At 48.8% G+C, this 21375-nt stretch overlaps 1 protein-coding gene across 1 annotated transcript in view; it reads left to right on the top strand.

Annotated features, from left to right (window-relative positions):
• Window positions 1–21375, top strand: part of ZFAT (zinc finger and AT-hook domain containing) — a 173253-nt gene that overhangs the window by 92064 nt on the left and 59814 nt on the right. The window contains 3 exon segments of the mRNA XM_015427248.1: window positions 9875–9962; window positions 13203–13352; window positions 18332–18505. Coding sequence (XP_015282734.1) covers window positions 9875–9962; window positions 13203–13352; window positions 18332–18505 — 412 coding nt within the window.

The following is a 21375-nucleotide window of genomic DNA, read 5'->3' as shown; positions in this document are numbered from 1 at the left end:
CCTGGACGGGGCAGGGCATCACCGACGTGATGATGTCATGTTGGGGACGTCCACCGCCCTCCCCCCCCAGCCCGCCCGCGTGCCCGATCTCCAGAAACGCCAGTTTCCTGCACTTAAATGAGCTGGCGTTTCCCCTTTAAGAGCAAAGAGGCGGCGTTTCCCCTTTAAGAGCAAAGAGGCAGCGTTTCCCTTTTAAGTGCACGGAGCTGGCATTTCCCTGCAAGCCTGATCTCAAGCGGAGATCGGGCTTGGGAGGAAATGTGGGTTCCGTGAACTTAAAGGCAGGGAGAGGGGTGGCTGTGGGTGTTGGGGGCGGGGCTTCCCCACCGGCCATCTGGCCGGTGGTGGGTAGAACCCCTCCCCCAAAATGGGGGACCCCTGGCAAACTGGGGGGGTTTGGCAACCCTATCCGTTTTATTCTCTCAACAGCCCTTTGAGACTGAGAGTGTATGGATGGCCTAACATCTGTAGGGTTGTCAGGCAGTACCTGGCAACCGGCAGGAGGGTTGTGGGAGGAGGCACAGCAGGTTTTTTTTTCAGGGGGGTTAAAATGCACCATCATGTATTTAACAGAAGTTCATACAGGAAGTGACAAAGGAACTGCTCTAGGTGCTCTAGGAACTGCTGGAAAGTCTGTGGTAAAATTATAGAGTTTCTGGAGATTCCTAGAGCTACCCCAGAATTTGGCTCTGAGAATTACTGTAATCTCTATGGTAAAACTATAGGGTTTCTGGTGATTCCTAGAGCTACCGTCTGTCACTTCCTGTATGAACTTCAGATAAGTACACAAGGTTGCTTTTTTTTCCCTTTTAATTTTTCTCCCTCCACCACTTGGAGTAGTGGCAGACAACAGCATGTAGTGGCAGACAACAGACAACAGCATCCTCTGGCCCCACTAGGAGCTTGGCAGCCCTGTCTCTCAGTGGGGGGGTTTGGCAACCCTATCCGTTTTATTCTCTCAACAGCCCTTTGAGACTGAGAGTGTATGGATGGCCTAACATCTGTAGGGTTGTCAGGCAGTACCTGGCAACCGGCAGGAGGGTTGTGGGAGGAGGCACAGCAGGTTTTTTTTTCAGGGGGGTTAAAATGCACCATCATGTATTTAACAGAAGTTCATACAGGAAGTGACAAAGGAACTGCTCTAAGTGCTCTAGGAACTGCTGGAAAGTCTGTGGTAAAATTAAAGTTTCTGGAGATTCCTAGAACTACCCCAGAATTTGGCTCTGAGAATTACTGTAATCTCTATGGTAAAACTATAGGGTTTCTGGTGATTCCTAGAGCTACCGTCTGTCACTTCCTGTATGAACTTCAGATAAGTACACAAGGTTGCTTTTTTTTCGCTTTTAATTTTTCTCCCTCCACTACTTGGAGTAGTGGCAGACAACAGCATGTTCGGGGGGCATCCTCTGGCCCCACTAGGAGCTTGGTAGCCCTGTCTCTCAGCAAGCTCCCAAGGCATTGGGGATCCTAACTTGGCTCTCTCAGATCCTGGTCACCACCCTACCCCCGTCCATTATTATTTTCAGCCGCCCAATACTTCAGATTTCCCATCATGAATAATTCCCCTCTTTTGCCGTTCCCTTTCCCGACCCTGGTGCTTACACATAGTAGTAGCTTAGCATCCTCCCACAGGAGATCAGTGGCTTCTTGTTACATGTTTATTCTCTTCCTTTGTAATTGTCACTAGGGTTGCCATTCCCCCGGTCCTGGTGGGGTTTCCCCCATTCTGGGGGGCTTCTTCCCACCACTGGCCAGCTGGCTGACAGGGGAAACCTCAACCCTAAATAGCAATGTCGCTGTGCGATGTCCCAACACAATGATGTAACCCAGAAGTGACGTTATCACGTCGGGGCATTGCACAGTGATGCTCTGGTTTGAGGGGGTGGGTTTTCCCCCATTCTGGGGGGCTTCTTCCCACCACTGGCCAGCTGGCTGACAGGGAAAACCCCACCCCTAAACAGCAACGTCGCTGTGGGATGTCCCGACACTATGATGTAACCCAGAAGTGACGTTATCACGTCGGGGCATTGCACAGTGATGCTCTGGTTTGAGGGCAAAACTCTGTGGTTTGAAGCTGGTTTTACCATAGAGTTTTGCCCAAAAACCAGAGCATCACCGCGCGACGCCCCTGATGTGATGACATTACTTCTAGGTGACATCATTGCACTGGGGACATCCCGTAACGCCCCCCAAATCCCCCCGCCGGTGCAATGATTGTCACATTTGAATGAAAAAGGAAATAATTGAAAAGTTTGTTACATATCATAGTGCTTAAAGAAAGAGACCTAATTCAGTTTGAACATGACTACGCAGACATATTGATTTCCGGTATTTTTGGCATGAAACCAGCAACCATTTTATAGGGGTGGGATTGTAAACATTATTTATTTTCCACTCTGAACACCTGGTTTGAAGCTGGTTTTACCATAGAGTTTTGCCCAAAAACCAGAGCATCACCGCGCGACGCCCCTGATGTGATGACATTACTTCTAGGTGACATCATTGCACTGGGGACATCCCGTAACGCCCCCCAAATCCCCCCGCCGGTGCAATGATTGTCACATTTGAATGAAAAAGGAAATAATTGAAAAGTTTGTTACATATCATAGTGCTTAAAGAAAGAGACCTAATTCAGTTTGAACATGACTACGCAGACATATTGATTTCCGGTATTTTTGGCATGAAACCAGCGACCATTTTATAGGGGTGGGATTGTAAACATAATTTATTTTCCACTCTGAACACCAACTTTCTTTTGCTGGGAATGCATTTTCAATGCTATGTTTTATCTGGGAAGATGCAAGGCAGCATTCGTTGGATATGTAAGAAATTGCTCGCTTGGCTCTGTAGAAGGAATTTCAAATCCAGGAATGCTTTGAAGATGAAGACTAGACAGCCAGGATTTTCAGATCACTCTTGAAAAAGAGTGGCTTCAGAATCAAGGCCTCACATCAACATGTTGTGTCAAGGGAGGATACTGATTGAATGCATGAACACTTACATCGAACTAGACCCTTGGTCCATTAAGGTCAGTGCTGTCTACTCAGACTGGCAACAGCTCTCCGGGTTCTAAGACACAGGTCTCTCATATCTTTCACAGGCTGGGGTGTCACCAGTATGCAGATGACACCCAGCTCTGTCTGTTGATGAGTGGCCGACCGGAGTCTGCCCCAGATTATCTGGCCAGGGGGTTGAAAGCTGTGGATGGTTGGTTGGTTAAAACAGAGCAGGCTGAATTTAAATCCAGCGAAGATATTTATTTATTTATTATTTATTTTTGGGATTTATATCCCGCCCCATCCAATATTCAGCTCGGGGCGGCTAACAGATGGCAGATGGAGGTCCTGTGGCTGGACCGGGGGGGTGGGGGTTGGCCAGATTGCCAACTTCCCTCTCTTGACCAAGTCCCAACTTCCCTCTCTTGACAGAGTCCATCAAGAGTTTGGGACTGATCCTGGATGCCTCCCTTTCAATGGAGGCCCAGGTCACCAATGCTGTTAAGGCGGCATTTTACCATCTCTGCCAGGTTAAACAGTTGGCCCCCACACCTGTCACCCTCCGACTTAGCCACTGTGATCCATGCAACAGTCACCTTCAGGCTGGATTACTGCAGCTCACTCTACGTAGGGCTGCCCTTGAGGTTCATCTGGGAAATGCAACCGGTTCAAACTGCGTCTGTGAGCCTCCTCACAGGAACTCCATTTAGAGAGCACATTCAGCCAGTGCTCTGTCAGCTGCATTGGTTCCAGATTGCAAACTGGATCAAATCCAAGGTTCTGGTATTGACCTTTAAAGCCCTTAACAGTCGGGGACCAGAATACCTTTGGGACCGCCAGGGCTATTTTTGGGCAGGAACGCACAGGAACGGAGTTCCGGCTGGCTCCCAAGTTGGCCACGCCCAGCAGGAACTCATTAGCATAATAGGCCACACCCAACAGCAGAAACTCATTAGGATTGGCTGCATTAGGGGTGTGTGGCCTAACATGCAAAGGAGTTCCTGCTATAAAAGAAGGCCCTGGGTTTTGACAACAAACAAGGTAAACAGAATAACAAGTAAAAGGTGGGTGTGGCTGGATGACCACACTTCTGATAACATGGGGGTGTGGCCTAATATGCTAATGAGCTGTGCTGTCAGGGGCGTGGCCCAATATGCTAATGAGTTTATGCTGTTGGGTCTGGCCTATTATGCTAATGAGTTCCTACTGGACTTTTTCTACAAAAAGAGCCCTGGCCGGACCGCCTATCCTGGTACATCCGCCATAGAGCACTATGCTTGAGTGACCAAAACCTATCAGGGGTCCCCAGCCCAAAGAGCATCCATTTGTCCTCAACCAGGGTCGGGGCTTTTTCAGTCCTGGCCCCGGCCTGGTGGAACACTCTTCCGGGAGGGATCAGGGCCCTGCAGGATTTAGTGCAATTCCGCAGGGCTTGCAAAACTGAGTTGTTCCGCCGGGCCTATGGTTGAGGACAGTATGGGGGGTCTCAATCAGTAAGACCGAACGGATTGGCCTCCCCCGTCCCCTCTCCCCTCCCCTTGTTCCCCGTGCTGTTCCCCTTCTTCAGTGGTTAGATATCTTCCCTTCATATAGGGTTTTATATAACTGATTGTATTGTATGTATTTTAATGCATTTTATCGATGACTGAAGGAGCTGCGGTGGCTCAAGTGGTTAAGACGCTGAACTGCAGGCTGTGGAAGGTCAATAGTTCAGCAGTTCGAGACCCGAGTGTGCCGCATGACGGAGTGAGCTCCCATCTCTAGTTCCGGCTCCTGCCAACCTAGCAGTTTGAAAGCAAGAAATTGCAAGTAGATACATAGGTACCGCTTCGGTGGGAAGGTAACAGCGTTCTGTGCACCTTGGTGTTTAGTCATGCCGGCCACATGACCACGGAAACGTCTTCGGACAGCGCTGGCTCTTCGGCTCTGAAACGGAGATGAGCACCGCGACCCTAGCGTCGGACTCGACTGGCTTTCGAGCAAGGGAGACCTTTACTTTTTTATCGATGACTGAATGATTTGATATTGGAAATTTTAATTGTATACTTATAAACTGATGTTACCCACTCTGAGACAGTCTTTGGGAGAGCGGTCTATAAATTAAATCATCATTATCATCATCACCTCCTACCTCTCGGGACGCCAGCCTCCAGGTGGTGCCTGGGGGTCCACTGGAATTACAGCTCACCTCCAGATTACAGAGATCAGTTCTGGCAAAAAAATGGATGCTTTGGAGGGTGGACTCTGTGGCATTCTATCCCACTGCAGTACTTGTCCTCCCTAGACTCCACACCCCATCCCCCTCTGGTGGCCGGGGAGGACCTGGCAACCCTACCTACTTCTTGGTCTGTTTAACTGGAGATGCCAGGGATTGAACCACATATGGTGGAAGTGTGATAAAATTCAAAAATTTTGGGGGAAAATTGCTAAAATCCTCCTAGACGTTGCAAAAATAAATATACCCCTAGAGCCAGAAATTTGGCTACTTAATATGTTACTGGAAGATAAATCACATACACGTATAATTGTATATATTTTAACGGCAGCCAGAATTCTGATAGCAAGACGTTGGAAATCTAAAAGAATACCATCTATAGGAGAACTCAAAAATATGCTGATGGGAATAGCTGAAATGGACAGGTTAAATACAACACTACAAAATAAACCAGAGGAACTTTTTTGGGACAGATGGAAATTATTTTATGACTGGCTGAAGATGAAAAAGATAAATTAAAACTGAATTGTGCTAGTACGATATAAAAGTTGTAAAATGTGGAAGACGTAATGGATATTATAAGTTGTAACTGAGTGTGAAAGAGATGTGATGTTTAATTCTGTTATAGTGGAAAATGAAAATAAATTTTCAAAAAAAAAAAAAAAAGAACCTGGGACTTTTTGCACCCCAAGTGGATGCTGTAACCACTGAGCCACACCCCCTCCTCTGTGATTGCCGTGTGTGTTTTAACTTGTTTTAATGGGTTTTTTAAAATTGTTTGCCCCCCAGGGAACCTAACTATTTATTTATTCATTTTGTTGGAATTGTATCCCGCCTTCCCCGCATAGCAGGCTCCAGGCGGGCTCCATCAATTGCCACATACAAAAACTTAAAAAACACTTAAAATGCGACAATAAAATACGACTCCATTCCTGTGTGCAAATCAGTGCCCCCAGCAGATGGAAAGGCGGTCTGAAAATGTTTTCAATAAAATACCCATTCCCCTACTGAAGGTCCATTAAATAGATGAAGAGAACTTTCTTACGCGTTCTGCAGTTTCTCTACCAGGCCAGCCCTTTGTAAAGCACACACACACACACACACACTGCCTTGTGTGGCATTTCACTTTCAGGAGGCAAATCTTGGCATTTGCAAAAGTGCACCAGCCCGTCTCTTCCAGCCTGCGCCGGGCTCCTGGGAGCCTTTGCCGTTGCTCACTCCATATGTTCAAAATTGAGTTAAGTGTCTTCAGCTCATCCGCTTGGCTTTGGAGGTATTAGCGCTGGAAATATAATACACTTGACGTTCTTCGTATTTATTTTCCGGTCCCTGAACCTTTTGGGTCCCATCGTGCAGCCGCATACATATAAATATAGAATCTGATCTGAACCCATTCCCACCCGGCTTCTGGCCATCCCCCGAGAGGACCGTGAAGTGAGATGGTTCCAGAACTCCTTTCCTGCTTAACATTTGCTTGTGGAACTCACTTTCCGCATGAAAGGACTCTTTATTTATTTACTTTGTTTATATCCCATCTTTCTCCCCACTGGGGTCCCAAAGCAGATTACGTTTAGGGTTGCTGCCCGCCTCCTGTGATCGTTCATCGCTTTGCCTGGGAGGAAGTCCCCACCCTGAGACATCCAGGGTTTACGAATGGGGTTGGCAGCCTCCAGCCCACTTTCACAACTGATCTCCAGCTGACAGAGATCAGCTCCCCCAGAGAAAATGGCTGCTTTGGAGGGCGGGCTCTATGGCTTTGTACCATGCTGAGGCCCCTCCCCAGGCCCCGCCCTCTCCCGGCTCCACCCCCAACCCAGACCTGGCAACCTTATTTACAAAGCAAAGGGAGAATCCCAGGCACTGACTAATTAAGCAGCAGTGGGAGCCTGCCCAGTGGATGGCCAGCGATCATCGGGTTCAAAGGACAAGCTGGAGGCTTAGCGTGGACAGAATTTTAACATATGCCCAGAATCAGGCAATAAGCTTTCCCATGGGATCACTTCCTTCTCATTTGATTGCGAGAATTAACTATTTTAGATTGTAAGGTTACTTTTATCTGCTGGTATTTTGCTTTGAGCAGTTGCCAGTTGACCTGACAGCTATTCTGGCAGAGCCAAACAGCCACAAACTAGATGGCAGGGGATCGTGCACCCTCAGCTCTTAGAAACATAGAGCTGGCAAGGACCCCAAAGGCCACCTAGTTCAGCCCCTGCACAATGCAGGATAGTCACACATCTCCCCTCCCCCATTCCTCCGGTGACCTCAACTCTATGCCCAGAGGAAGGCAAAAAGCCTCTAGGGTCCCTGGGCCAATCTGGCCTGCAGGGAAATCCCTTCCTGATCCCAAAGCAATGTTCCCTCTAAGCTGTGGAGCCTTGTGAGCAAAAATTCCGCTTTGTGAGCTCCTGGCATTAAAGTTGTGAGCGAGCGATTTGGCTGTTTGCTCTGGAGCCCTCCTCCCTGAGCTGAGACAAAAAGGTGTGAGCCGGAGGCTAAAAAACTGTGAGCTAGCTCACACTAACTCAGCTTAGAGGGAACACTGTCCCAAAGTGGTGATCAGCGTTACCAGGGGCACATTAGAAAAGGTCGCAAGAGCTGAGCCCTGGCATATCCCTTTCTGCCCTCCCGCTCACGATCTGCCTTGTTTCCTGCCAACATGCCCGCAGCGGTGGTATGACATCCCTTCTGGGGATAACCATAGAATTTCCAGCAATTCCTAGAGAGGCGTGACATCACGTCCAGGTTTTCCTTGGACATGATGTCACCCTGACACATATATCCTCCAACTTCCTTTTGTGGTAACCCTACCGCAAACCCTGCTTGGAAAGCGAGGCTGCCAGCTGCACAATATCGGGGTGGAAACCTTCCAGCACAGGGCACTCCCACGGTCCTTTTGAATGATTAATTAGCCATTCCATATTACCTTGAAAAGGAGGCAGAGATGGGTCTTCGTTTCTGTGTTGGATATAACTTTGGGCATGCTGCTAGCCCCAAATAAAACATCAAGTAGGGTTGCCAACCCCCCCGGTTTGCCAGGGGTTCCCCCGTTTTGGGGGGGTTCTACCCGCCGCCGGCCAGATGGCCAGCGGGGGAAGCCCCACCCCCAACACCCACAGCCACCTCTCTCTCTCCCTTTAAGTATGTGGAACCCATGTTTCCTCCCAACCCTGATCTCCGCTTGAGATCACGCTTGCAGGGAAATGCCAGCTTCGTGCACTTAAAAGGGAAACCGGCTGCTCTTAAAGGGGAAACGCCGGCTCCTTTAAGTGCAGGAAACTGCCGTTTCTGGAGATCTGGCACGCGGGCGGGTGGAGGGGGGGCGGCGGACGTCCCCAACGTGACGTCATCACGTCGGGGAGGCCCCTCCCCCTCCAGGAAAGCCTCCAAAGTCCCCCGCTGTGGGTGGAAGATGGACTTGGCAACCCTAGCATCAAGTGATGACATAAATCTTAAAAAGCTCAATGATAGCTCACAAAATGTCTAATAGCTTGCTTGTCTGCATAAATTTATTTGTGGGTAAATGTTTTTTGGTGTTTTTTTTTAACTGTGAAATTTGTCCTGGGCCCACACTTCCTACTGGGAGCAATATGAGGAACAGCGGTGGCGGCGTTTACACATCTCACAGAATGAGTTGATCCTGTAGACTGTTGCAGGAAGATTGCATTCTGTGTGCTCCTTAATATTAAAAAAAAAAAAAATCCCAACTTCCTGCCAGAAGAAATTTAGGATATCTGAAAGCAGATTTTAGCTCCGCTGTCTCACTGCTATACTAATTAACGGCTTATATTAACTAGTTACTGCTATTCTAGTTACAGATATATATGTATTAAATGTGGAGGCAGGGCTCTTTTTGTAGAAAAAGCCCAGCAGGAACTCATTAGCATAATAGGCCACACCCAACAGCAGGAACTCGTTAGCATATTAGGCCACACCCCTGACAACACAGCTCATTAGCATATTAGGCCGCACCCCCATGTTACCAGAAGTGTGGTTATCCAGCCACACCCACCTTTTGCTTGTTATTCTGTTTACCTTGTTTGTGGTCCAAAACCAGGGCTTTTTTTGTAGCAGGAACTCCTTTGCATGTTAGGCCACACACCCCTAATGTAGCCAATCCTAATGAATTTCTGCTGTTGGGTACAGCCTATTATGCTAATGAGTTCCTGCTGGGCGTGGCCAACTTGGGAGCCAGCCGGAACTCCGTTCCTATGAGTTCCTGCCCAAAAATAGCCCTGTGAGGAGTGTTAACCCCCCTCCCCATGGGCTGAAGTGGTATAGTCCTTTCCTCCCACTTTATTCTGCTACATTACAGGGGACTCGTAGAATGATTTGGCTTCTGATCCAGATACAATATAGGGTAGATCGTGCACCCTTTCTGTGTAATTTCCTGACTCACTCCAGCCCTGAGAGCTTTAAATCAAAGCTGGGTATCATTCCACAATGAACGCCGCGGTAATGAAGCCTAATTTCTGTATTTCCTTCAATGTGCCTCATCACGATAACCGTTCTAGCTTTTCATAATGTCAGCCATACTTCGTATCCCAGCCTTCCGATTATCACCTTGTTGGGAGTCGTATATTATTCAGCATGTAATGAGTTTCACAATCAGCCCAATGAACTGATAATATAATCTTTTTTTCCCCTTTTTTCGTTTTCTTTAAAGGACAAAAAGAATTATTCCTGCCCCGTGTGCGAGAAATCGTTTTCCGAAGACCGACTTATAAAGTCACACATAAAGACAAACCACCCGGGTAAGATAAGATTCACAGTCATTCTTTTAATGTGATATAATAGAGGAGGAGTGGGGCCAGGTTAAGTAGCAGACTGTGGCTGCAGTACGTATACTACTAACATGGATCGCAGAAAACCAGTTAGAAACTGGGGTGGGCAGCTTGTTTACTGCTCTGCCCCCATGAACAGCTCCCATGCGTGGGAGAAGCCAAGGGGGCAAACCTTTTTTTTGTTGCCAAGATGAAATGAGAGAAAAAATTCACTGTAACCCTATGCAGAGTTACTCCAGTCTACATCCTCTGCATTTACACTGGAGTAGCCTTGACTTGAGGAGCTGCGGTGGCTCAAGTGGTTAAGACGCTGAACTGCAGGCTGTGGAAGGTCAGTAGTTCAGCAGTTCGAGACCCAGGTGCTGCATGACAGAGTGAGCTCCCGTCCCTAGTTCCAGCTCCTGTCAACCTAGCAGTTCGAAAGCAAGAAATTGCAAGTAGATAAATAGGGACCACTTCGGTGGGAAGGTAACAGCGTTCCGTGTGCTTTGGTGTTTAGTCATGCCGGCCACATGACCACGGAAACGTCTTCGGACAGCGCTGGCTCTTAGACTTTGAAACGGAGATGAGCACCGCGACCCTAGAGTCGGATTCGACTGGCTTTCGAGCAAGGGAACCTTTACCTTTAGCCTTGACTTGAATGCCCCAAGCTATCCTGATATTGTCAAATTTCGGAAGCTACGCAGCGTTGGCCCTGGTTAGTACTTGAGCAGGAGACCATCGAGGAATTCCAGTGTCACTATGCAGAGGCAGGCAATGGCAAACCACCTTTAAACATCTCTTGCCCTGAAAACCCAACAGGGTCGCCTTAAGGTCGCTATGTCTTGAGGGCACCACCATTTTGCCGTAACCTGGTTGGCCTAGGCAAGCCCGATCTCGTCAGATCTCAGAAGCTAAGCAGGGTCGGCCCTGGTTAGTACTTGGATGGGAGGCCACCAAGGAAGTCCTGTGGCTGCTGAGCAAAGGCAGTGGCCGTCAACCACCTCTAAGATAAGAATCTAAAACGTGGTCTTGTTCAAGGGATCAGCTGCAGTAGGTAATAAAGTCCTTTTCGGTAATGTAACGGAGAACAGACTGAAATGTTTAGACTTTGATTATGTGGGAGACAGCCAGAAGGTCCTACAGCACGTATTGCGTATTGTCTGGGAATGGAAGTTAACCGTTTGAGAATTTGTTTGATTGTCTTCCACTTTGCGTTCTTCTGATGAAGATGCATTTCGAAACTGGACCATATACCAAGTGCCTGTCTTTCCTGTCCTTTTGATGGACGTACGGTGGATTTTTCATGGAGCTGCAGGTTTCTTTTGTGTTTTTTTTTTTTTGGGGGGGGAGGTTTGCTGTCAAGTCACAGCTGATTTATGGTGACCCTGTAGGGCTTTCAAGGAAAGAGAGGTTCAGAGGTGGCTTGCCTGTTGTGTGCCTTCACATCATGACCCTAGTATCCCTTGGTGGTCTCCCATCCAAATGCTAGCCAAGGCTGACCCTGCTTAGATGTTGAGAATTCATGAGATTGGGCTAGTCTGGGCTATCCAGGTCAGGGCAGAGGTGCCGCTAACGCATCTTAATTAGCCAGTTTGAGAGCCAGTTTGGTGTAGTGGTTAAGTGTGCGGACTCTAATGTGGGAGAACCGGGTTTGATTCTCCACTCCTCCACTTGCAGCTGCTGGATGACCTTGGGCAAGCCATAGTTCTGCCACAGCTGTTCTTGGAAAAGGGCAGTTTATATCAGAGCTCTCTCAGCCCCACCTACCTACCTCACAGGGTGTCTGTTGTGGGGAGGGGGAGGGAAAGGAGTTTGTAAGCCGCTCTGAGACTCCCTTGGATAGTGAAGGGCGGGGTATGAATCCAGACTCCTCCTCCTCCTCTTCTTCGTATTCATATGCACTTCTCAAGAGAATCTGTTTTTTTGAATTTGTATTGAGCACATGTGAGTTTAATTCTTTCCCAATAATCATCCCCCCCCCTCATTTTGCAATATTGGATTATTATTTTTTGCATTGACTGTCATTAGGGTTGCCAAGCTGGGTGTTGCGCCGCAGCGGGAGCCTCCCGTCTGGCGTCTGGAGCACGTGCGAAGCGCGTGCGCGCCTCATGCACGTCACCCGGAAGTGACGTGACGACACCGGGCACGCTGGGGGCAGGGCCACGACCATCCGAGGGAAAACCATAGAGTTTTCCCTCGGATGACCGTGGACCCGCCCCCAGCATGCCCAGCGTGGTTGCGTCACTTCCGGGTGACACGCACGTCGGGGTGGGGCTCCCCCCGGGGCCCGATCCGCCAGCGGTGGGGAACCGGCCTCTGGGGCGGGGGTTTCCCCGCCCCCCGGGGGGGACTTGGCAAGCCTAACTGTCCTGTACATTACTGTTTTACAGTGAGTGCTATATAGTATTTTTCTCTGTTCTGCACACTGTGTTCCTTTTTGGTCTTGTTCAAGCTGTTAGCAGTTGTACCCAGCATCTGCCCAATCCAAAGGCTTCATACTGTCTGCTGGTCATAAGAGCAGTTGTCTCATCCCTTCTGCACCACTGACAGTCCACGCTTTTCCCATGAGGCCCCTCGTTCAGTCCCCAAAGGCCCTGGCAGTGATTTTTCTATGCTTTGGGCCATTATCCCTCATATAAAATCAATTTATCTCAAGTGTCTTTGATGTGATTACCCTGGGGTTTTTTAAGCTCGTGTTTTGAGATAGGGCTGTACAGCCCAATCACCTCATTATTTCCGGCGCTTACAGTGTCACATCTGGATTCAGAGGCCTTTTGCAGTTGTTAACAAGCTGTCTGCTTCGATGGTTCCAACTCCTCTGAAACTCCCGGGTGAAACCTTAAACAAATGTTACGCGCCTCTCGAAGAGTATTAAAACACATAAATATTTGGTTAGTAAAGCTCTACCCTGTTAACTATCGGCCACTTGAGAACGCCTCCCACCGGAAGACAGTTTCTGCACCGACGGAGGAACCAGACGCTAAATTGTGACTAAAATAGTAAGTCACTGTGGAGGTGCACAAAACAATGACCAGCTCCGGAAATACCATAAATTAACGTGGCTGTTTCCTTAGACAGCGAACCCCCATCGTCGAGAAGTGGCAGGAGAAGCGTGGCACGGCTAAGGAATAATGTGAATAAATAGATGTTACGTATTCTGGGCATGTGTTCCCCGAATGCTACAGCACTTTCTTTTAATGCATCTATTCTTTTCGTTTTTTTCTCCAGAGGTTTCGATGAACACCATCTCCGAGATTGTGGGCAGGAGGGTTCAGCTGAAAGGGCTGATCGGAAAGCGGGCGGTGAAGTGTCCCTATTGCAATTTTTATTTCATGAAGAACGGGTCAGACCTCCAGCGTCATATTTGGGCCCACGAAGGTAACTCCCTGGTTTTGAAAACCAGAGTCGTTTGCTGGTACATTCCAACTCCCTAAATAATGTACCCACTGATGTGCCATCACCTCTTTTTGTCAGAAAGCTAGCTCTGGGCTGAGGTCCCTCCTAGGTTTCTGCAGTGAGGGGGGTGCATTTCATCAGTTCCTCCCCCATGAAACAGCCTCAGATGCATCTTGAAATACTAGGCAGGGACCCCCAGGAATAGAGGAATAGCTTAGACGGAGAATTCTCTGTGGGATTCGGGGATTGGCGAAAATTTCCATGCCCACGAACATCCAGGTGGGATCCAAGCTCTGGCTTTTGGGGAGTAGGGGGGTCACCACATTCTGTGTAGGGAGCCTGCAGAGATTTTCTGCTTCTTCCGTGCTTGTGACATGCAATCTACTTAGTCTTCTAGTCTTAGGACTGGTTTTACACACCCACAAACTTGTCTGGATTTCTTGGCCCAATGACTTGCAGTTCAGTGCACAGACTGATTCGCTGGAGTGTTTTGAGATGTCAGCAAAAGGTGATTCTGGCAAGTATACGAGCTACCACTTAAAATTGCAGTCCGCCAGTGGGACCTTTCTACTAAGAAGAAGAGGAAGAGGAAGAAGAGGAGGAGGAGGAGGAGGAGGAGATTGGATTTATACTCCGCCCTTCACTACCCGAAGGAGTCTCAGAGCGGCTTACAAACTCCTTCCCCTCCCCACAACAGACACCCTGTGAGGTAGGTGGGGCTGAGAGAGCTCTGACAGAAACTGCTCTTTTTCAAGAACAGCTCTTATCAGAACTACGACTTGCCCAAGGTCATCCAGCCAGGTGCAAGTGGAGGAGTGGGGAATCAAACCCGGTTCTCCCAGATTCGAGTCCGCGCACTTAACCACTACACCAAACTGTCTCTCACACCAAACTGGCTCACACACCAGAGCAGGTGCAACGTGCTTTGTCCTGGAAGGAGTAATTGCACCCTTGCATGGTGAGCAGTTCTGCATTATCTTAAAATGCGTGTGCCTCATACCACTCACCACTTGAGACTCACAGTCTTCCCTGTAATAAATTTTCCTTAGATGAGATAGACTCCAAAGTAGCATGTTTTTTAGTTACAGCATTAACCCAATTGGTTTTAACATACTTGAGAGTTCATATGGTGTAGAGGTTAGAGTGTGGAATTAGGAGGCCCGGGTTTGAATCCCCACTCTGCCATGGGAGCTTGCTGGGTGTCCTTGGGCCAGTCACACGTGCTAGTCTAACCTACCTCACAGGGTAGTTGTGAGGATAAAATGGAGGACAGGAGAACAATATAAAGCCACTTTGGGTTCCCGTTCCTGAGAAAGGCCGGGTATAAATGAAGTAAGTAAATAAATATATTTGGCAAAGGCCACTGCTACTCTTGCATTAAAACTAGTTTAGCTAGCTTTGTAGCTAAGCAAGTCATTTGGAAATACAGCCTGTCCTATGTAAATTGCTGGTGCACCCACTAGTCTTTCACTTTACTTTCTGCTGCTAATGTCAATTTATGTTCATTCATGCCATCTGTAAACTAAGAAAATAAATAACAAGCAGGGTTTTTAAAAAATCTATTTTTTAATTTCCAGTGGTCAATCAGTGGCTATTAGCTATAAGGTATAGATGGAACAGGAGCTGCGGTGGCTCAAGTGGTTAAGATGCTGAACTGCAGGCTGTGGAAGGTCGGTAGTTCAGCAGTTCGAGACCCGGGTGCCCCATGACGGAGTGAGCTCCCATCTCTAGTTCCAGCTCCTGCCAACCTAGCCATTCGAAAGCAAGAAATTGCAAGTAGATAAATAGGTACCACTTCGGTGGGAAGGTAACAGCGTTCCGTGCGCCTTGGTGTTTAGTCATGCCGGCCACATGACCACGGAAACGTCTTCGGACAGCGCTGTCTCTTTGGCATTGAAACGGAGATGAGCACCGCAACCCTAGAGTCGGACTCGACTGGCTTTCGAGCAAGGGAACCTTTACCTTTACCTTTTACTGCTACTCTTGCGTTAAAACTAATTTAGCTAGCTTTGTAGCTAAGCAGGTCATTTGGAAATACAGCCTGTCCTCTGTAAATTGCTGGTGCACCCATTAGTCTCTTACTTTCCTTTCTGCTGCTAATGTCAATTTACGTTCATTCATGCCATCTGTAAACTGAGACAATAAATAACAAGCAGGGTTTAAAAAATAAATAAATTTATTTTTTTATTTCCAGTGGTCAATCAGTGGCTATTAGCTATAAGGTATAGATGGAACACTCTATCTGGGGGAGTGATGCTCTGTATTTTTGGTACTTGGGAAGGCACTAGTGGGAGGGTTTCTGGAGTTCTGGCTCCACTGGTGGACCTTCCGATGGCATCTGGGCTTTGGCCACTGTGTGACACAGCTAAGTTGGACGGGCCATTGGCTCGATCCAACATGGCTTCTCTTATGTTCTTAGCTTTAGCACTATAACAGCAGCAAATTGGCACATCAGCTTTTAGAAGCCTCCTGCTGTATCTTATTTTGGGAGTTCATGCAAAGTTTGTGTTAATCAGTTCCAGTCTTGAACCGGAGGCAGTCTGTTTTATGAGCTTCTGCCTCAGGAGAAAAGTCACGAGTTATTCCATAATTATTCTCCTGAACCCGTTTTGTTTATGAATGAGAAGCTCCTAGCCAGCCCCGTGAACGTTCTTCCCTGTGCACAGAAGGATAAGTGACATTATTACAGCCGCCTGAAGAAAGCCCGAGGCCTGCGATTCTGGATGCTCCCAAATCGCTAAAAATCCTCAGCACAAAACATTTTAAAATGCGGCTGTTTCCTAGTTGCACTTTTTAAAGATGTTAACCGAACCAAAACATCCGTGTCATGCAAACTCCACACCTGGAACCATCCCGATTCTTCAAGAAAATTGGCAGATCGAATTGGCACGGCCGACCCTGCTTCTGCAGCTTGGATTGTGAAAGAACTAAGAGGCTTTGGGGAGAGATCAAAGATTGGGGGGGGGAGTGGGGGGGAGTCAAGCAAATTGATCGCTTTAGGGATGGTAGGCAGTTCAAGCATTAGTGCCGAAGAAGAATAGAGAATTGAGCGGGAAACAGAAGATGCTTAGGGAACCTTTCATTTTGAGTTCTGAATACCATGAAGTACCTAGCCAAAAGCAAAATACGGTACGATTCCTAAGAGGGCTGCATCATTTCTAAGTCTCCTATTGCACGTGTGGATCCAGTCACATCGAGGTTCTTCAGAAATCACAAGGGCCTCTCAGTTTTATTGAGGGACTCTTCACAGCACTGGACCTTGAAGAAGCTTTGCTACCCAAGAACTACAGAAATATAAAACCTTGGCCTAATTTTACTGTTGCCCCTTATTTAGTTAACTTTACCTATGAACCCTGTAGATGGGCCTTTTCCAGAGCCCGTTTTGAGGCACTCCCTTCTGCTGTACTGCAAGCTAAATTCACTAAATTCACTAAATTCATCAATTGAAAGATTATGTATATGCCCATGCATGGCTAATATGGTGGAATCAATTTCTCATGTCCTCCTGTTCTTAGGGTTGCCAAGTGATTCTTCGCCAGGAGCGGGGGGCTCCCGGCCAGCGTCGGGTGTGCGCGCGTGCGTCACCCGGAAGTGACGCAGGCACGCTGGGGGCGGGGCCACGCCCATAAAAGGGAAAACCATAGGGTTTTCCCTTGTACGGCCGTGGCCCCGCCCCCAGCGTGCCCAGCATGCCTGCGTCACTTCCAGGTGACGTGCATGCCGGGGCGAAGTTCCCCCTGGGGCCCGATTCCGTGGTGGTGGAAATCGGGCCTCCGAAGCGGGGGTTTACCCGCCACCCACCCCCACTTGGCAGCCCTACCTGTTCTGCAGATTCTATCAGGAGGAACGAGACCATCTTATACTACCCCTTCTGTCTAGATTTAGCCCTCTGCAGTCTTATCTTGACTTTAGACCAGAAGTCCTTTGTAAATTCCTCCTAGAAGATGTTCAGAGCTCAGTGACTTATGCTGTGGCAAAATTTCTTGCTTAGCTATTAGAAAACGCCCCTCGGCAAGATCAACAAGGAAGCAGCTGGTCAGGTCTTCTTATTAATTGTCTCTACTGTTGAAATCAGCCTGCCAGGCTGCCTGGGAATGTTATTGTTTGCAAATGTGCTGATAACTATGAGTGTCAATCATGACTGATCTATGATTGTAACTAATAGAGATCGCTGGACCTGTACATACCGTAAGAGGCGTGTAAATGTCTTTTCCTGCCCGCCGTCCCCATTTCAGCATGGCTTCACAATCAGGACTGTGATGTATGAAGCAGTCCGAGGAACTCTCCCGTTCCCGGTAGCAGCCACCACCACTTCCTTTGGGAAGGAACTGTGGCTGAGTGGGTAGGGCAGGTGTTCCCAGTCTTTTTGAGCCAGCAGGCACCTTTGGAATTCTGACACAGCGTGGTAGGCGCAGCCACAAAATGGCTTCCACAGGAGGCGGAGCCAGCCACAAAATGGCTTCCACGGGAGGCAGAGCCAGCCACAAAATGGCTTCCACAGGAGGCGGAGCTAGCCACAAAATGGCCGCCGCCGCTTGCCTTCAGTCACACAGTGCAACACATTTAAAAAATCTGGAGAGCCAATCAATGCTCAGTCAGAAGCCGTGCTGGGCAAAAGATCCATCTGGCCCCACCCACTTCCCACAACTACGTGGCAGGCATCAGAAAAGATGTCGGCGGGCGCCATGGCACCCACAGGCACCATACTGGGGACACCTCGGGCACAGCACCTGCTTGGCCCGCATAAGGTCCCAGATTCAACCCCCAGCATCTCCTGCTAAAAGAATCAGGCGATAAGTCAGGGGGAAAGACCTCCACCTGAGACTCCAGGGAGCTGCTGCCAGCGTGAGTGGACAGTACCGACCTTGACGGACCAAGGGTCCGATTCAGTTCGAGGCAGCTTCTTGTGCTCAAGTCTGTGGCTCACAAGCCATTTCATCTGTCACCGCCCTCTCTTCCAGGCATCAAGCCGTTCAAGTGCTCTCTCTGCGAATACGCCACTCGAAGCAAGAGCAACCTGAAAGCTCACATGAACCGGCACAGCACCGAGAAAACCCACCTGTGTGACATGTGCGGGAAGAAGTTCAAATCGAAAGGCACCCTGAAGAGCCACAAACTCCTCCACACTGCAGATGGTGAGTCACTTGAGCCTGGGCACTAAATGCTTCCCAACACCAAAGAACCACACAGCTAGTGAGTTCGTGTGGCACTTGTTCAGATGTTGCTCACCACATGAGGAGGCTGCCCAGAACCATTACTGGTGGCAGTATGCCAAGGAGTGGAGTGCAATGGGTTGCGTCCTACTATTCTATCCAGCTTATGCACAGGATTCCCCCCAAAAGTGACTGTGAGTAGTCATGGTGCCTAATCGTTCTTCTCCAGGTACCCATGGAGCATTCCAGAAAGTGGGTGGGGCCTAGGGTTGCCAGGTCCCTCCTTACCAGGAGAAAGGGGAAGGAGTGACTGTGGGTAGTCATGGTGCCAAATGGTAGTCATGGTGCCGAGTAGTTAAGTGTGCGGACTCTAATCTGGGAGAACCGGGTTTGATTCCCCACTCCTCCACTTGCACCTGCTGGATGACCTTGGGCAAGCCGTAGTTCTGATAAGAGCTGTTCTTGAAAAAGAGCAGTTTCTGTCAGAGCTCTCTCAGCCCCACCTACCTCACAGGGTGTCTGTCGTGGGGAGGGGAAGGGAAAGGAGTTTGTAAGCCGCTCTGAGACTCCCTTGGGTAGTGAAGGGCGGGGGATAAATCCAATCTCCTCCTCCTCCTCCTCTTCTTCTCCAGGTACCCATGGAGCTTTTCAGAAAGTGGGTGGGGCCTAGGGTTGCCAGGTCCCTCCTGGCAACCGGCGGGGGATGGGGGGGACTTATCAGGAGAAAGGGGAAGGCCTAGCCCACGTCACGAGCATCACAGATGATGTGATGTCATCCCACTGCGACACTGGTATTTGGGCAAAAACACTATGGTAAAAATGGCCTCTACTATGAGTTCTTGCCCAAATAAATAAATAAACAGCAGGGCCCTTCCGTGTGATGCCACCTGTCTCTGAGACACCCTTCCCATGCAAACATTGAATGGTGCCTAGTATAACGTGTTTTAGGAGCCAGTTAAATGCTTGGGTATTTGCTTGACTGCTGGCATCCTCTGATTGATTTCAGCGTCTCCATTTTACTTATTCGCAGTTCATTGGCTGCCGCTTTGGCATTTACGTCTGCTCTATTTTACTGTGATGTGGGGTTTTCAGCTATTTGTTGCCAGCTGCCTTGGAGGCTCTGTATTTGGAATGGAGGAGAGAAAAATCTAAATCTTCTAAGTTAATTATTCTCTTGTGGTGCCTTCTGTTTGCAACTTCATTATCTCTCCCCTCCCCCTTTTCTTTCCTAAGTCAAGACTTCCAGATTTCCTTCCCACAAACTGTATGTGCTTTAAAAAGCTCGGGACATCTTTCCTACCTTGTTTTGGTACAGCTGTCTTTTTGGAAGAGCCCAAAGTTTCGGCAAGGCGAGCGAGAGGGGCCTGCCCGTGATTTCTGTGTTTCAGACATCATTCCTGCAAGACCAGCCCCCTGCTCTCCAGCTGTGCGTTCTGAATGCTTACCCAGAAAGGCAGGGCAGCAGAGAACCCAGCTGTTTGGAGTTTCTCGCCATTCGTAATCACCAGCGAACATTCCAGCCCCCTCCCCGGAGTTTCATTAGACAGCAGATATTTTAAACATCAAGGCTTTTTTTCTCAGCTATGTTTTATATAGATACTGTCACATTCTTTATAAGCCGTTCCGAATTTTCAAAAAGAACTTTGAGGAGCAGACGCCCCACTTTCTTGACAAGTTAGTGCAAAACCTGAAATCTTCCTTTCACAACTCGGGTTCCATTTTAAAGCTGTTTTTGACAGCTGTTGCTGAAAGGGTTTCAAATAGCATCTCTCCATCCTGATTATACAGTGGGAGCTGGTAATGGGAGTACAGAATCAGAGATCTCCGTGCAGTAGGGCTGCAGCCCAGCTCCCGGGGTCTTCTGGTCATTATAGCGTTTTTACCCAACAACAACAACTAGATTGTCGAAGGCTTTCATGGCCGGAGTTCATTAGTTGCTGTAGATTTTCCGGGACGTGTGGCCGTGGTCTTGGCATTGTAGAATCTGACGTTTCGCCAGTAGCTGTGACTGGCATCCTCAGAGGTATAAACACAGAAAGATGGAATACTCTCAGAATACTCTCTGAGTATTCCATCTTTTCATCTGGCTGTGCAGATCTCTAAAACCAGGGGTCATTTCGTAGAAAAAGAGCTAGGGGAACTCATTAGCATAACTCATTAGCATATGCCACACCCCCTGACATCAGGGGCCCGGCGGTGGACCTGCACGGCCAGTGGGAGTGTGAGGAAGCCCCGCGAAGGCCCTCCCTGGCCCCAGGCAGGCAGGGGTGGGGAGAGGCGGGGAGGAAGCAACTTACCCTCCCTCTTCTCCTGCCTCCTCCTGGCTGAATGAGGGCTGGAAGCGGGGCGGCCGGAAGCAGGGGGTGGGGCTTCGTCATGTGCCCCGCCCCCCTGCACCTCACCCGGGGGAAGTGCGTTCCCCCGCGTTCCCCCCCGAAAAGACCTCTGTCTAAAACCATTGCTTTGACAGCAGCTGCCGCTACTGCACAGGGCTCTTCACTGTGTCCGAAGGAGCCGTTTTGTCATAGTCATTTTGTGGCTGTGTCCACCATGCCGTGTCATAATTCCAAAGGTGCCCATAGGCTTCAAAAAGGTAGGGGGACCTTGGTGTAGCATAAAACAGGACCAAATAAATATATGATGGCAGCAAGAGTGTTTCATACAGGAGTGCATATAAAGGAATCGCACACAAGACTCACTGGCATGATGACCATAGAGTTGCCCAGCGTGGCAACCAGCAGGATCCCCGGGGGGGGGGGTGGAGACATGGGAGAGGAATCAGCAACACAGTGGTTTCACTTCTGGGAAAAGTCTGGAAGTGACAACACACCTCTCTAGGAATTCCCAGAAAC

This window comes from Gekko japonicus, unplaced genomic scaffold (genome assembly GCF_001447785.1).
Source record: "Gekko japonicus isolate JY-2015 unplaced genomic scaffold, Gekko_japonicus_V1.1 scaffold1294, whole genome shotgun sequence".
In the NCBI taxonomy this organism is placed as follows: Eukaryota; Metazoa; Chordata; class Lepidosauria; order Squamata; family Gekkonidae; genus Gekko; species Gekko japonicus.
This window is presented reverse-complemented; position numbering and strand designations above follow the sequence as displayed.